The 17,312-nt window shown below is 49.2% G+C and overlaps 2 protein-coding genes and 1 long non-coding RNA gene across 5 annotated transcripts; 1 reads left to right on the top strand and 2 right to left on the bottom strand.

The window, feature by feature from the left end:
* The first annotated feature begins 2,436 nt into the window (after positions 1–2,436).
* Positions 2,437–4,459, top strand: LOC141042493 (uncharacterized). Of its 3 annotated transcripts, none has more exons than XR_012205528.1 (5): positions 2,437–2,676; positions 2,827–3,022; positions 3,123–3,307; positions 3,385–3,450; positions 4,136–4,459. It is a non-coding gene; the product is annotated as an uncharacterized lncRNA (long non-coding RNA). The 3 variants fall into 3 exon arrangements; XR_012205529.1 differs by having other exon boundaries at positions 2,539–2,726; XR_012205527.1 differs by lacking the exon at positions 2,437–2,676 and having other exon boundaries at positions 2,734–3,022.
* Positions 4,460–6,458: 1,999 nt separating this feature from the next.
* On the bottom strand, positions 6,459–9,151 carry LOC109747363 (probable pectinesterase/pectinesterase inhibitor 51). Its single transcript, XM_020306439.3, has 2 exons — positions 8,106–9,151; positions 6,459–7,293 (listed from the first exon to the last, which is right to left on the bottom strand). Exons 1-2 carry the CDS (start codon positions 9,040–9,042, stop codon positions 6,599–6,601), a joined length of 1,632 nt encoding a protein of 543 aa, XP_020162028.3. The 5' UTR covers positions 9,043–9,151; the 3' UTR covers positions 6,459–6,598.
* A 4,017-nt stretch (positions 9,152–13,168) lies between these two features.
* Positions 13,169–17,044, bottom strand: LOC109747360 (protein trichome berefringence-like 7). The gene is made up of 4 exons (XM_020306435.4): positions 15,631–17,044; positions 14,503–14,661; positions 14,035–14,312; positions 13,169–13,410 (listed from the first exon to the last, which is right to left on the bottom strand). The coding sequence occupies exons 1-4, from the start codon at positions 16,458–16,460 to the stop codon at positions 13,388–13,390; spliced, it is 1,290 nt and encodes a 429-aa protein (XP_020162024.1). The 5' UTR covers positions 16,461–17,044; the 3' UTR covers positions 13,169–13,387.
* Between the last annotated feature and the right edge of the window lie 268 nt (positions 17,045–17,312).

Below are 17,312 nucleotides of genomic sequence, written 5' to 3'. Positions count from 1 at the left end.
CTCGTTGCCATGTGCAACAGGGCCTCGTCTGGTCACTACCACGCAAGCGGTAGTACCGCACCGTCCAGCGGTAGTACCGCGACCTTTGCGGTAGTATCGCGGATCTGTACGGTAGTACCGCACCGCGCGGGCTGAGTGAGGGGGGTAACGGTTGGATCTTTTCCCCCACTATATAAAGGGGGTCTTCTTCCCCAAGAAGACCACCTCTTCCCTTCCCAAGCTCCATTGTTGCTCAAACCTCCATTTTCGCCCGACCTCTCTCCCTAGCCAATCAAACTTGTTGATTTTCTAGGGATTGGTTGAGAAGGCCCCGATCTACACTTCCACCAAGAGAAATTTGATTCCCCCCTAATCCCTTGCGGATCTTGTTACTCTTGGGTGTTTGAGCACCCTAGACGATTGAGGTCACCGCGGAGCCATATTCCTTTGTGGTGAAGCTTCGTGGTGTCGTTGGGAGCCTCCAATTAAGTTGTGGAGATAGCCCCAACCTTGTTTGTAAAGGTTCGGTCGCCGCCTCCAAGGGCACCAATAGTGAAATCACGGCATCTCGCATTGTGTGAGGGCGTGAGGAGAATACGGTGGCCCTAGTGGCTTCTTGGGGAGTATCGTGCCTCCACACCGCTCCAACGGAGACGTACTTCCTCTCAAAGGAAAGGAACTTTGTTAACACACCCTCGTCTCCACCGGCTCCACTCTTGGTTATCTCTTACCTTTACTTGTGTAAGCTTATATTGTGTTGTATCCCTTGCTTGCTCGTGTGCTTGTTGTTGTTGCATCATATAGGTTGCTCACCTAGTTGCATATCTAGACAACCTATTTTGATGCTAAGTTTACTTTGGTAAAGAAAAGCTAAAAATTGTTAGTTGCCTATTCACCCCCCCCCCCCTAGTCAACCATATCGGTCCTTTCACCAGGGAGAAAAATCTCCCCAAAAACAGCATCGTCGCTGATGACAGGTTGAGCCATCGATCCTTCTGTCGACGACACAGTGAAACTCTCAATGATAGCACCAATGTCGGTGTCAAAACCGCAGATCTCGGGTAGGGGGTCCCGATCTGTGCGTCTGAGGATCAATGGTAACAAGGGACGATGGGGACACGATGTTTACCCGGGTTCGGGCCCTCTTAAAGGAGGTAAAACCCTACGTCCTGCTTGATTGTATTCAATGAGTATAGGGGTTACAAGAGTTGATCTACCTCGAGATCATAATGGCTAAACCCTAGCTGTCTAGCCTATGAGAATTCTGATTATCTCTATGGACTAACCCCTCCAGTTTATATACACACCGGAGAGGCCTAGGGTTGTACAGAGTCGGTTTGTAAAGGAAGGAAACATCATACCCGGACACCAAACTTGCCTTTCACGCATACAGGAGTCCTACCCGGACACGGGGGGAAAGTCTTCTGCTTTTGTCTTCACGGCCCATCAGTCCGGCCCATAACAAATAGTCCGGACACCCGAGGACCCCTTAATCCAGGATTCCCTCAGGCGGGAGCCCCTCCGAGATTGGATCTCTCTCTCTCTCTCTCTCTCTGTTTCCTTTGTTTCTGCGCTCTCAGATTCTGGCCTTTCACCGTTTCTTAAATTTCCGGAGATCAGTAACTCCGGGGCTGAAATTTTAACATGATTTTTATCTGGATATTAGCTTTCTTGTGGCGAAAGAAGGGCACCAACCGCCTTACGGGGTGACCACAAGGGCCCAGGGCGCGCCCCCTGCCTTGTGCCCCCCTCGGGCATCGTCTCGCGTTGATTCTTTTTCCCAAAAATCACATGTATTCCAAAAAAATCTCCGGAAGTTTTTATCGCGTTTGAACTCCGTTTGATATGGATTTCCTTCTGCGAAACAAAAAAATGCAACAAACATGAACTGACACTGGGCACTGAATCAATATGCTAGTCCCAAAAATAATATAAAAAGTTGCCAAAAGTATAAGAAAGTTGTAGAATATTGTCATGAAACAATGAAAAATTATAGATACGACGGAAACGTATCACCCTTCTAGTATTACCTATGCCGGTGTTCCATATTACTTTTGTGTGCCATCTAGTTAACTTGACTACAAACAATATATATTTTGTAGCTATCATGTGTGATCTCTCATTAGTTTTTGAGTTATCAACCTGGTGCTACTATTTAAGATGACTCCTGTACTATTTAAATCGACTCCTACAGGCACTCATTACGTAATCTCACTACTAGTTATCTTTCATGCATGTTAGATATTATTGCACACAGTCCAACACAATAATCTTTGGGAGAAGGGTGCCTCCTCGCGCTATCCCGGTGACAGCATGCACTATTCGTCCGCTCGTTCGCGATTGGCTGTTGGCAATTCTTGTGCGGAGAGATTGGGTGAGCGTGAACTTCCTCACATACACCAGCCCCCACTACTTCATTTCCTTTCCTACGAAGACGACTTCGCATCGAATCCCACACCTACATCATCCATGCCTCCCCTACCATCACCTCCGCTTAGACACATCAGCTCCTCCTCTCCCATTCCCTCAATCTGGATCCAAGGAGGTGGCTAGCAGGGACGCTATCAACCTTAGGGCTGAGGGGTGGCGACCATCCCAAATCAGAGTTAGCTGGAGCCGCTCGAGGGAGACGTGGTCTGGATGGCGTTGCGGCATCCTCACCAAGGACAAGGTCTTCAAGGACGACAAGCTTGTCGAGTACGGGGCCTCTCCTCGACCGCTCCCCCAAATCCCTCCTCCTCGAATTCGTATAGTGTTCCCTTCCGTCCCGTCTACTTCCGAGATCCGCATGCCATCTATTCGATGATACGCCCATAAGGACTGTTAGGTTTTGTTTCTTCTATCCAGGTTGCAGGAGTTCATGAGCTGGCACGACTGCTCTTCTACGATAGTTCCTAAAATTTTATTTTCTTCTTTCCCTTTCCTTTCTTTTGTCTTCACCTGATTGATGTTGTATTATTCATGTGCTGCCGAATTTGTTTTGCAAGTACTTAATCTTGCTATGGAATGAGGCATCACATTTTTGCCAGGCTAGGGTGTCCAGGTACCTACGTTAGGCCATGGTTTCTTTTACTAAGTTTTGTATATATGTCTCTTACTTAGTTTGATGGTATGCACATATTGTTTGATGTCTCTTGGTTCAGGGTTGCTATATTGGGCACACACAAAAATAAGGATGACGCATGACACATTTGAGGTGTAAATCTATTTCATAGATTGAAAGACATAGGTTGTTCCAGATAGAGTTGTATATTGGTGATGCCTTCGCATTGGTTTGCAGCATATCTAGTTACAGAGTGGGTCGCGCCTTTTTGTCAGGCATCCTCTGGTGCTTCCCACGGTGTCTCTCTCTGTTCTTATTGCTGCTGCACACAAACGACTGACCTTGCTCTATTTTCTTTCTAGGTTGGATTTGCAGATAGGACACACATCATGGTTGGCTCCTTGGTCATCAACTGGTCCATGACCAAGGTATGTATTCGTCACTGACTTCTTTCAGACATATGCATGCTCCTTGTAATCTAGGCATAACAGTTCTTCAGAAAAACTGTATGATCGATCAGCGAGGCGCCACTGTTGTTGTTAGACTAGCTGGAGATGTGGTCATCAACTAATGCAATGCGAGTATGCGATGATTATTTTAACATATGGATGTTGTTGTTCCAAGTTGAATTTCAAGATATTTGTGAGAGGAATTTCACACAAAATTGCTGCAGCTTAATTCACCATACTATTATTATTATTGCATCGGGGAAGGCGTGTATTAGTGTGGTGATAATATGTGTGCATTTCTTATTGCCGTATATTTTCCAATTATTCACTCTATTCCCTTAATGATTAACTACAAACGAGACTGATCAGAGCATTGTGGAGTAGAAAAGAAGGTCGGCGCTCACTCTCAGGAACGACATCTCAAAGTCAGTGCAGAGGGGCAGCGAAGCTGCTGACATCCTCATCAGACTTTAGTTCCAAGGAGCTTAGTTACTTAATTACGCCCGCTCATGTATCTTCATTTTGATGTCGTCGCTGGATTATTATTACTGCAGTTCAGTAGTAGTCATTCTTGGCACCGCTAAATTTTATTTGAAATGTAGAATATATTAAAACAAACATCAACTGTATATAACTTCTTGTGGATCACCCTATGCTTGTCCAGGCCACTTCAGGGAGGCGTGTTGTGGAAGAAAAAGGTTGCAGGTTTGTGCTAAGTGAGGGAGATATGGTGAAAGCAGCGAAAGGAAAAGGATACACATTGCTGGATTGGGAGTTTGGGACTTTGCATGCAAAATGATTGTCGGCCTGAAAGGCTCTAGGATTGGGCACTCCTCTGGGTTGCTCTTTGCTTACATAGGCAACAAAATATATTGCACTTCCACAGTTCATCTCTACATTCTCCGTATGTACTTAATTGAAGAGCCTTTCTCAATTGTGATAGGAATAACCTGATAGATTCAAAAATTATCTATCTATATATGTGTAACACCCTGGTTTTTGGCCCCTGCTTTTTCTTTCTGCTACTTCAGTTGATCTTGCTGGTTGTTTGCTCTGGTTTTTCTCAGTCAACTCATCTGGACTTAACCAACATAAAACTAAATAAAAACCTCTCTCACTAGCTATATCTCTCTATAGGACAGCCTCACTTGCACCCCTACCCCAAAACCCTAAGATCATATTCTTTTATCAAAAGAATATATATGCCCTAGAACACCTAAGTTATGAAGCAACCACCACTTTAGTGCTTAGGAAAATTTCTAGATAATTATCATAATTTCTTTGGATCAAATATACTTCAGAAAAGTCCCTGACCCCACTAGGAACTTTTGCATTTGAGCCCCTCTTCCACTTTTGCATTTTGGCCCCCTCTTTCAAGTTGTACAGCAAGTACTAGCTAGAGGGACCCATTTGTTCTGCAAATTTGCATACACACTCCCCCTAGTGACTAAACCAACCACACCAAATCTCACATGCTAACTCTAGTTCATTTGCACTTTGCAAACAACAAACACCTTCTGTCCAGAACCTTCTAGAAGAACTTGTACTCACCTCACTGCACCTGCGCCCCAACTGCAGCCACACACACGCCTATTCTAGCCCCCCTAGCTAGTGGACATAGCCAGACGCGGCCAAAACCACCCAGGCGTCAGCACCAGGTGGTGACCGCGAGGTTGGCATGCACACATCACACGCTCTATGCAGCGCTCGTGCCCTGACCATGTGGCCGTAGCCCAACTGCGCGTTCCTGGCTCCTCTGCCACGTGCAGCCCCTCCCTTGCTCCCCAAGCCCCTCCCCACAACGAGGCGGGCATCGGCCGCCCTCATCCTCTCCTTCCCATGGCGGACACATCGGTCCTGGTAGCACTCGAACTCCGGCGGACCGGTGATGGGAAAAGGAAGATTGGAAGGCTCCTGGGAGGACTGCATAATCCAACCCCGAAGGATCCGAGCGCCCGATGTGCCGACGCAATGGACTCGCGTCGAACAGATCCCGCCATCGGTCGGGCGCTGTCCTCCTAGGAGCTGCGGAGTGCGATGCGGACGACCATTGCCTCCTCCAACCTGCACGGTATGACAGCCCAGTCGAGGGATCCGGACTAGTCGGAGTCAGGTCCGCTGCCCCCGATGCCAGAGAAGGCCGAAGATCGCCGGACAAGAGCTTGGGTGGCAGAGTGGAGTGGAGTGAAGTGGCTAGGGCTTGGTTCGGAGAGCGGATGGGGACGTATATATGTGGGGTCCAATGACCAGCGTGAGCCAGAGCCAACGTGGCGGACGCGCCCAGGCCTCCCCATATTTTGGATTGGATATGAGGGATGTCGGTCAGCCCGGGCGTTTGAGGCGCCCGTCTGGGTCATTTTTTTTTTTGACCGAGCAGTGACCAGGCCGTCTGCCCGGATGTACGAGGCGGGTGGCGATGACGGAGGAGTACGATGTGGCGTTCGTCCTCTCCAACTCGTTGATGGAGTACCACCTCGACGTCAAGAAGTCAAGAAGTCCGGTGATAATTCTTTGCCCTCCTGGTCTGAAATCTGAACTGATGGACCGAGTCACGGCGCACCGGCGCACGAGTCACGCCGTTGTGCGTGGCCCGTGGACGGAGGAGTCCCTACTGCCGCACAACCGGCCGTGAACCAAACTCCAAAAGTCCAAAGCTGGTTGGGTCCGTAGGGCGGCGCTGCAATGCAGACCACAGTGGTGCAGCGACGGATCGGATAGCGCACTGGAAGGATGCAGCTCGTGGTGGACGTGGACCACCACAACCACGGCTCAGATGTGATAATTCGAGTACTACATCCACGTTGCGTCACGCATGCTAATTGGGGAAACAGCACGCCGATCCTATCTATCTGCCCTTCCTCTCCGTGTTCCGGCCACATCCATCTTGCCCTAGGTGGAAACTGCCTGCTAGATTTGGCGGCCATTATTGATCGTGCTTAGTGGAGTGTTCACCACTCAACGCCGATCAAGATCGGCGCCCACTCCCATTTGCGTTAGGCACCACTGCATTCGCATAACTGCAACGTCTGCAGTACATCCGTGACCGAGTGGCACGATCATCGCCGACCGGCCCACTAGCTCACGCGAGCTCGATTATGTATGCTACCAGGACTGACAAAAAAGCCTACTACTTCACTTTGGGTATCCACTCGTCCCCCTGTATGAAGCTGGCGACGCTGTACACGTCGACGCGCTCCTTGGGCACCTGGCTGCTCCACGCCACCCTGCCGCCGCCGCTCCGCCCGCCGGCGCCAGGGCCAGCGCTATCATACTCCCCGTAGTAGAGCGTCTTGAGCGCGAAGTCGCCGCTCCAGGGCATCCACCCCTCGGGCCGCACGATCTCGGCCATCGTGCACCCGACGAACACCGTGCGGGAGTACTCCTTCCAGGGCCGGCCCAGGAACACGTGGTGGACGCCGGGCTTCTGCCGGTAGAACCCCATGTACTCGTCGCTGCCGTTGACGCGGCAGCCCCGGAGCACGATCCCCGTGGGCTGCGCCGGGTCGGTGCGGCCCTGCGCCGTCAGCGCGTCCGTCTCGCCCTTCTCCGGCCGCAGCTGCCGGGGCAGCACGACGAGGTCGCTGTCGTGGAGCACGGCCGCCGAGTTGCCGAAGACGAAGTCCACCGTGCCGGCCACGCGGCAGCGGGTGTAGAACTGGCGCATGGCGTGCACGTACAGCGTGTCCTGGTGCCCCAGCAGCTCCACCGTGTCCAGCACCGTGCGGTCGCCCGTCGAGCGGAACGCCACCGCCTGGTGCGCGTCCGGCCCCGCCGTGTTCGCGATCGTCAGGTCCCGCGCCATGAAGCCGTCCGCGAGCACGCCTGGAAATGAATGAAAAAGCACAAAGTTACGACGTGGTCGATCACTGTGCTGGTCGAGAAAACTCGCGGCCCGTGACATGTGGGTCGCAGATTCGCCTGACAAAGTTAAAATTGTGGACCGCGATGCGACTTTTTCTTTGTGATGAAAATCACTCGTCGTCCGGACTGGAGTGTTGTCGAAGCGTGTTTTTTTTTTCTTGCTTGATAGGGTTGCATAGAGCACGGGAAAGTTCAGTGTTTGGCTCACCTAGGACCCGTGGTCCGCGTCGGCACGCCGCATTGTCGCTTCCGCCGTGGAAGATTGCCGGGCGCCGGTCAAGTTAAAAATGTCTGGTTGTGGTTTTGTTTCGGGCCGCTGAAACCATCCATAGTTTGGCATTGTTGAATTTTCATTTAGTTACCTAGATCACCGCATATGGAATTTGTTTCCGGAGATTATTGTTGCCATTTGGCCAAATATTCCTCATAATACTACAGCAGTTGATCCAAAAATACTTCCTAATAGTACTAGCGTAATTGTACATACTGGTGGCATGCCGGACGTAACGCAAAAAAGGTAGGAATTGATTGTCCAGATCACAACATACTTGACGGAAAGCGTTTTAGGTGCAGACAAAGAGCGATGGGCCGGCCGGTCGATCACGAGCGGCGTCTTTAACGCCACCGCATTGATTTCGTGAACGTAGTACGTGTACGATCGCAGTAGTACAAACTATGCTGGCAAATCCATCGGTGTACATACGTATACGGTATACCCCCACATAAATACGTACAAATAAGAAAGAGTAAGTGCGTGTGACGCGTGTACGCACCTACGGTGGCCGTGTTGAACGTGGACACGCCGGGCGTGTCGGCGTTGAGGTCGCCGGTGATGACCGTCTTCCCCATGCCGTCGCCGACCAGCACCAGGTTGGTCTTCTCCCACGGCACGCTCACCGTCTCCTTGTACACGCCCTGCTTCACGTACACCACGAACCTCTTGCCCCCGTTGTCCGGCGCGGCCGCCACCGCCTCCCGCACCGTCTTGTAGTCGCACCCGGCGCCGCACACCGTCGCGTCCGCGGGGAGCCCCTTGGGCACGCCGAGCGCGTCCACGTCGCCGCCCGACGCCGCGGGCGAAGGCCAGTACCCGTCGCGCTCCGTCTGCGGCGGCGCCCAGTGGGACGTGTCGTCGCCGTACCGCTTCAGCGCGGCGAGCATGGAGATGTAGTTGCTGTTGACGGTGATGGTGTCGTTGAGGTAGGCCATGGCGTCGTAGATGGTCCGGGAGAAGTTGACGTACTTGTAGGCGGACCAGCAGTCGTAGAGGTGGAGGAGCGAGGCGGAGGCGGGCATGAGCGCCGACGGCGAGGGCGGCGGCGCGAGGCGGTTCGAGGAGAGGGAGAGGGCGGTGAGGCAGTTGGTGGCGGCGGCGGTGAGGTTGACGTTCTTGGAGGAGGCGAGGACGGAGCGCGCGGTGGAGACGGCCGGCGGGAGGCGGGCGCGGAGCGCGGAGAGCGTGGCGGCGAGGAGGTCGGAGGGGGAGGACGCGGCGGTGACGTTGGCGGCGGAGAGCGTGGCGACGCAGGCGGGCCGGAAGCGGGTGGCGTTGCAGGCGAGGAGGACGGGGAGCGGCGCCGCGTAGTTGGCCGCCGGAGGAGGCGCCTTCCGGGGCGGCGGCGCCGGGGCTTTGTGGTGGTGGCGGGAGGAGAGGGCGAAGGGGAGGTGGAGGAGGAGGAGGAGGGCGAGGAGGCGAAGGGGAGGAGGCATTGCTGATGCTGGAATTGTGCGCAGTGGGAGTGTGTGTGTGGATGGCCGGCGTTGTGGGGGTTTGGGGTTCGTTATATCGGCGAGGGTGAGGGGCAGCGCGCTTGGTCAAGGCTTGGACTGGGTTGGGGAAGAAGGATCGAATTAATAGGGAAACATATTTTTATGGCCAATTATAAAGTCGTATTAAAGCTGCGACGTAGAGAGAATTGATGTACTGCAAAAAAAATCAAGAAAGATCCCAAAAAAATCTTTTTTGTATGGATATCCAAATAGGTATGCAATTATTCATATTTGAAGTCTTTATCTAACCCGAATGATAAATGTCACACGTGTGGCACGAAACACTCTGGCTTGACGTTTTTTACAACTAAAGTTGCCATCCAAAAGAAAAAACAACTCTAAAAAAACTGAAACTTGTCATCCAAAAAAAAGTAGTCATACTTCATAACTAAATTTGCCATCCTCGCGTCACTAAACTTGCCATAAAAAACGCTTAGAGTTGCCATGTGTCCGTGCTACACGTGTGTCACTTATCAGGGTCCTTATCTAATTATATTGAGTTCATCCATCATTCTCCCCCTCTCTTTTTTTCTCGAATACGCACGAGTGTGCGTATCATCTATTAAAGAAGGAAGGGGGAAAGAACCCCGCTGCAGTTTTACAAGGTATGGCTACATGAGACTCACACCTATCTCCACCCACTATGCTATGCGACTACTCGCCCTGCGCCCACCCTAGTGCTACCTCTATGCCCCGATGCGTGTCATCGTCACCTCGCAATAGTCCCGCATCCCTCCATAGTACATATTCGCTAGCAATCTTTCGTAGCAGGTCCCTTAGACAAGGGGCCTTGCCATCAAACACAACACCGTTTTGGTGCTTCCACAACTCCCAAATGACCAGTAAGCAGGTAGCGCGTATCATCCTTGCTCTGCTTTGGCAGCCTGTCCATCCCACTGCGCGTGCACTATTCCGTTAGTGACTCCTCTTGGCGTGGCTCCGCATGTCCCATGTCTAGCGCGGGCAAGACTCGAGCCCACACTTGTCGTGCGAAGACGCAATGCAGGAGTAGATGATTTATCATCCTCCCCCTCTCTCCATCGCCCTCTCGTCCACGTGATTTTTTTTTGCGGGGACTCAGTTCATGTAAGTTGTGAGTGAGGTCAGCCGTGTGCTTGATTATGACCACCCTTCTTCCTTCCTCCTTCACCGATGCTGTCCACCGGAGAAGGATAAAAGGAGGGTGTGTCCGTGCATAGTGTTAGGATCCTTATTTTCATACTTCTCTTTATGAGGCGGTCAAATCCAGATCTCCCGTGGTTCTTCCTCACCTCCTCTTCCTCTCACCCATGGTGATTAACGTGAGGCGAAAGTTTGAAGAAGCCCAATAGGTGACTCTTATGTTGGCACCTTTTGGTCAGAAGCATGGCGACGTGTTTGCTTCTGTCGCCATAGTCCTCACAACCCCGCACCTTTTTTTCTTTCTTTGAGAGTTTTTTCTTGGTGTCCGCCGGCTGCTCTGGCGGCACTTCGATTCGCTCTCTAGCGACTCTCCGACTCGGTGGAGAGGGGTGAATGGAAGTCATTTGGAAGTTACTCGCACAATAAGCACGACGTCCATGATCTTCTTCACGAAAGGATGCCCCTTCGCTTGTCCTCGAATCTTGGAGCCACCATGGAGGTGGGTAAAGAGCTTAGGAGTTGTGGAGAGCTAGTTTTTAAGGGTTGTGTTGGAGCTCATCATCGATGCCGGCCATGGAGAATCCACGACACTTGCTAGTACGGTTGTTTGACGGTCTTCGTCATGATGTTATCAGTCTTTCTGGCTGAAAGGTGGTCGCATTTCTTCCTCCCGGCCTAGGAGCCAACAGGGAGGCAACAAAGCTTCTACTCAAAGTCCATGACCTGTTGCTGGTGCTGCTATGGAGGTCGTGGCGTACCAAGCGGTTTCATCTTCAGTGACGTTGCGGTTGGTTCTGAGTGGAGGTGGATTTGAACCCAAACTGCAATTTCTAAGTTGCTTGGGGGATTTCTCCTTGTAAAAGTTAGTGACTTATGTGTATATATTTTTTGTTTTCTTACGGGTCCTGATTGTAAGATGTATTGCTCCACCGCTTTGGTCCTTCTAGACCTTTCCCCTATTCAAAAAATGAAATGATTATCTAATGAATGTATATACCAATATAAAAATACATAACGGGGATCCAATTAAACCCGGTCATCGAACTATATCAACCCAATGATCTAGATTGCTTCAATGGTGAGTGCTCAACATATTTAGCGTGCAATTGATATAAATACCAAATTACAATGTTGGCACTAACCATGTACTTCATCCATTCCTTTATGTAAGTTGTATTTTACTTGTCACGGTGATCAAGGCACGAAATTATAGATAATTTATAGCAAATTACCTTTGGATAATTCGTTTGTTAGCGGCAGGTAAATCAATTAGGCCAGCAATAAAGAGATACATGCAATTGGTAGAGAAATACTTTTCTTTTCTAGAAGGAGAGACACAAAAAGATATACTTCCCGTTTTTCTGTAGGGCTAAAAAACGAATTTGAAGGAATTAAATAAATGTACCTTATATATGAAATTTTATCAAAAAACAAATACATACACCTTGTATAAAGAAACGAAGGGAGTAGTAATTACCATCACCCCGCAAAACAATCATGTGATCACTAACGTATCTAATATGGGTGTGTAGTTAATATCCAACCTAATATCAGTATCAAATACGAGCTTGTAGTTCATATTCTACCTAATATCAATGTATCCAATATGAGCATATAGTTAATATCCTACCTAGTATTAATGCATGCACATACTCTCCCCATCCGAAAATACCTGTCGAAAAAATGGATGATGTCAAATTTACAAACCACGATGTTGGGACGATGCACGGCTCCTGCTTCAATTTAGACATAAGAAAATCTCAAGCGGCAAACTAAATACAATCTTTTCTCCGAATGTCAAATCAAATCCAGCTACTATCTTCTTCTTTTTGCGGAAAGGGCTAAAGACCGAAAATGATAAATGGAGGACGAGCTCCATGAAGCTCTTTATTTTAACATTTTTGAAAGTCATATTTTTGAAGTTTCAATTTTTCTTAAAAAGATCACACACATTCATACGGATGTAGACTACATATGTGTAAATTTGAGGATGGTATACATTACGGTGAGAGCTACAGAAAAAAGACAAAATGTGATATTGAAAATGATGAACGGTACCTGCACTGTTCACTCTCCACGGTTAAAATGGATGAATTTATCTTTTTTGTGTAACTCTGATCATAATATATTTCACCGTCAAACTTTATACGCATGTAAAACACATCCATATAAACATGTATGATTTTTTTCAAGATTTTTTTTTGAAATTTCAAAATATGATTTTTGAATTTTTCAAAAAAACAAGCTCCATGGAGCTCGTCCACCAAAATGCCCTACTCGCTAAAGACCTTATATTAAGTAGCATAAATACTTACAAAAGCACCCTTACAGAAATTCAAAAACACATTTAATTCTTGGTGGCGCCGAAGACCTTCCCTGTGCATCCAACGACAGAGTGCGCTTTGAGCAAAGTTTGCTTTTTTCCATCCGTGCAATCTCCCCCAACCAACCTCGCCCCCGTTAGTGCCGCCACCTCTAAACTCGTCTGGTCCGATGGGCGTCGCCGCTGGATTAAATCTCCCAGGCCACCAGCACCAGCACCAGGGACACTTTTTCCGTCGGAGGCAGCCACTAGGGTTTAGGTCCAGGGGCACTTGAAATCGCAGAACCGCACGGCAGCACGATTTCCTCTTTGGGTTGCCTTTGCCTCTCGTTGATGGCAACTGGCATCATAGCAGCCGGTAAAACACGAATGGATCGGCACGCGGGGCAGGTAGGCATGCATACTACTACCCCTTGCATCATCTCATTTTCATCATGGAAAACCAACAAACGTGGAGAGAGGTCGGCGCCCAGCCGGCCAGACAGCGATGCAATTAGAAATGAATCTCCACGATTGCAAAATATCAGATTTTTGCGCGTATAGCACTCACAGAAGAGCAGGCTTTGTTCAATGTGTGATGCATAGACAAATGATAGGCAGACCGTTTTCGTGCGAGAGAGATGAATTTCCAAAATTGCATTCCATCGGTTTGTGCATGCAGGTTACAAACTGCGATGTTCTCTATGTCCAAAAAGACTAAAACGCAAAAACAAAACAGCCTAGTATCTATATGACAGGTGATATGCGATTCTTACTCGAGCTAACCGAAGAAAGGATGAGGAAGGGAGCAACATGATACTCGACCAGAAAAACAAAAGGTTGGGTGTACAATGTGACTAGTCAGCCAGCCAGCTTTCGCCAACCTGCAGAATTGGTCATGAGCCAGCGTGAGAAGCCATTATTCAACTCCAGAATTAGCAAGCCATAAAGTTAAAGGACATAAATACTTGCACAACTAAGTAGGAAGCGCTGCAAACTAAGTTTATGAGATGAGAATTTCCAGAATCAGCTGAAAATCGGCTTCCGCTTTCTGTACCATATTCATTAGGTCTACATTTTTTGTTCCAAATCCGAGGCTTATTCTGGATAACTTCGTAACGAGTTGGTCCAGTACTTGAGCATATGTATGCCGAATTCATCCATGCCATACAGGTGAGTCTCGGCTATTGCAATCTATTCTATTTTGATCCTACACAATTTTAAAGCTCAGGTTGACGCACAGCTACCGAATAATATATACAGCTATCTAGCATGGTATGTATACAGGGTTCAAGAAATTCCAGGTTCCCTTGCAAGCAGAAACAAGATATCGGACAAACAATATTTTATTTCTTCACTACAAGGTACTCCCTCCGTCCCACAATGTAAGACGTTTTTGCAAGCTAGTTTAGCTTGCAAAAACATCTTATATTATGGGACAGAGGGAGTAGTACTTTGTTATCCTAAATAACATCAGGAAAGAATGTTATCATGGATAAGGAACTCACCGTCCGTCAAAAGGTGAGAAAATATTAGCTCATTCCAAGCATCTGGAACTCCGGGAAGACACCAGTGGCTGCAATCAAGTATGGTAGAAGGATGACTCCAAATACCAATATGCGCATCACTCCTGAAGGCCCCCATCAAAGTCACATTCAGTATAGTGACAGGAACGCTCATGTTCGCAACAACATCAGCAAGTATATCCCTAAATTCACTCCTATCAGCTCCTATGGCCTCGGTTGTAGGTCTTTCTGTTACTTCGCATACCTTTTGGTTCAAGCCACTGAAAATAAGAAGAGAAAACAATTACTTTACTGTATGTTTTTCAAATGATATTTTGCATGAAGTCTGTGCTCCACAATCATAGTGGGATTACACCTTCTGTTCAAACTGTGGCTAGTCTTATAATGAAGTACTAATGAAGAAAAATAAAATATATCAGGGAAAGAATTCAGTGCATGTGAGAAACTCACCTCCAATGAGATGGCTCATATGTCCGGAAGAAGACACGTGTTCGTTTTAAATCCACTTTTTCCTTGACCCATGAAGCCCATGTTTCCAGTGCCATTTTGAAAGCAGAATTAACTGATGTTCCCAGTTTAAGCAAGCCTCCAGCCTCAAAATAACAACCCCTGTTGTAAAGACCAAGCTAGAATCTCTAAGATTTATGAAACAAAGGTTACTACTTGATAATTAACAACCTCCACCAAAAAAAATCAAATTTGTTCATAACAACAAATTCCAACACATACTAAGACCAGGCAATAAAATTTCTTTGGCATTTAAAACTTACTCCCTATTTTTGCCATGTTTGTAAGATTTTAACTCCAACAAATAGTAAATGCATGAAACTTAGCATCATCAAAACATACTCCCGTACTTGGCATCATTTTTTGCCAGTCATAGCAGGCTTATCATTTTTTGCCACAGCCTTTACAATTGTGGCGATATCTTACAAACATGAAAAACAGGGCCCGATTTTTATACCAAAAAAGGAAATAATCTGGTATGGATGCATGAAACCTAGCATCATCAAAACATACTCCCGTAGTGAGTAGTGCCTAACCAGCAACCTTCTTCAGGTGAGGCCTACAATTTATTAATATCAGCCTCACTAAGTTGTGGCATAAGAACCTAACACCCTTTAATGTTGCTTTGACCTCAAGAAATAACTAGAGATGGTACGGAGTTAACTTTGCAGTACAATCCGGTAACTAGACATGGTACGAAGTTAACTTTGCAATAATACAATCCGGTGGTTTGTTTTTCTCTATTTGTGACCCTCAGAAGTTTTGCTATCCGTCCTGGTCATTGATTCCTTCCAAAGGAACATTCTGGTGCCTGCTTGGCTTACACTGATATACACACACTATCAATTATTAAGGATTTATTTTGAAAAAACAGGTATACTTAACCAAAATATACAAACAGTTAATTGCAAAGGTTGGTTTGTCTGTAAGTCTACCGTTTTTGTTTCGAGAACAGATATACTAAACCAATATATAAGATGAGACAATTGCAAATCAGCAAGATCATGATTATAATCCCAAAACAATTACCCACAAACAAAAGATGCTCAGGATTAAAGCAAGAACACTCACATGTCAAATAATTTGCTGGGAGTCCACCAATGCCCTGAATTGAAAATAAGCATGTCGGCATTCGCCCATTTCCTGCTAAGATCATCCATCTTATCGAGCTTGAGAATTGCGCGGACCCTTTTTGTGACATGTAGAGGAGGAGCAGGGGTCTGCTGCACAAGGAACACCGATCGAAAGAACTCCACACTGAGGTCGAATGACTCAAATCTCACTCCTAAAAATCGGATCGTCTTCGAGATCTGGCTGCCATTCACCTCATAAACCTTCTTGGGATCGTCCACCCCTGTCATGAGCATGCAGATGAAGGACTCCCACTGCGTTCGGCTCATTGAATCCCCCACAAACACGACCCTCTTCCCCCTCAGCCACTCCAGCACGCTCCGGGCACTGAACCGCGGCATGTCGCACCGCCGCGGCTTCCACCGCCACTTGAGGTACTCGGTGTTCCTCCTCCCGTTGGCGAGGCAGTTGAACCCCCTCTCCGCAAACGGGCACTCCGAGCTGTTGTACAGGGGGTACCTCTCGTCCCGCACCCAGCTGCCGTCGAACACGTTGCAGGAGTCCAGACTGTCGCCGGCGAACTCGGCCACCGCGCGGCCCTGGCCCTGGCCCAGGTACCGGGAAACATAGAGGTACAGGCCGCAGGAGAGCACGAGCGCGGCGGAGGCCAGGCAAAGGGCCAGGGCGACGGTGCTCTCGAAAGACGGGCCAGACGGTGTCCCCCACCACTTGCGGTGCGCGGCCGCCGCGGACGAGACACGGGGGCTCCCTACGCCGCCCCTCGCTGTGAGCCGCGCCGACGTGCTCCGGCTGAAGCTCGCGGTCACCATCTCGCCACCGCGGCCGCCCCCCGATCTCCCATTCGGCAACTACCCGGCTGCGATCTGCGAGCCGGTTCCAACCAGTTCACCGCGAAGCCAAGCTCGCAGCGTGCCTGTCCCAGTCCAGGAGCTCCGAGGAATCACACCAGATCCAACGTTTCCCGGTGCTTGATTCAGAGCTTTCCCGCACCAGGGGCCGGGATCGGGAACTCACCGGATTCCGGGGACTGACTCTCCCTCTCCGGCGATCGCCGGAGCAGCTGACACGCTGAAAACTAGCTGGTGGTGAGTGACCTGCCCTCGCGACCGGCGGCTGGGTAAGCTCTCGCTGGAGGAAGCTAAGTTCGAACAGGAAGGACCGAGGAAGGAGACGACTGAGAAGGCAAGGGAAGGTGGGTGGGGGGTGGGTGGATGGATGTTCCCTGTCATGTTGACTAAGGACCTAACATGCCGCCACGTTGGCTCCAGGAATGGCGGCCCCACAAGGCAGTTGCTGCATGTCTCGTGACGTGGCTTGCCTGGCGTGCGCGCGCGTGGTTTCACCTTTGCGCGGACTTGGCATTGGGCTGCGCGGGGAGAAGTGGGGAGGACACGCCGGCGGTATGGCGGCATGGGGTTTTGATTATCATCGGAAAGCGCAGAGACGGCCAAATGTTGTGTTGCCGGAGAGCGAGAGCAGCAAAGCGAATTCATCCATCTGCATCAACGTCGGTCACATCCAGAAAGATGAGACGAGTCGAGCTACCAGCTCTCTCAGCGATTTGGGCTTCTGGGCCGTCGGATCGTTTACTTGGTGCGATTTAGACCGTCCAATCTCGCTCCGGAACGCCCTCGGCCGTCGGATAAAAATCGAGACGCTCG

The sequence above is a fragment of the Aegilops tauschii genome, chromosome 3 (genome assembly GCF_002575655.3).
Source record: "Aegilops tauschii subsp. strangulata cultivar AL8/78 chromosome 3, Aet v6.0, whole genome shotgun sequence".
In the NCBI taxonomy this organism is placed as follows: domain Eukaryota; kingdom Viridiplantae; phylum Streptophyta; class Magnoliopsida; order Poales; family Poaceae; genus Aegilops; species Aegilops tauschii.
This window is presented reverse-complemented; position numbering and strand designations above follow the sequence as displayed.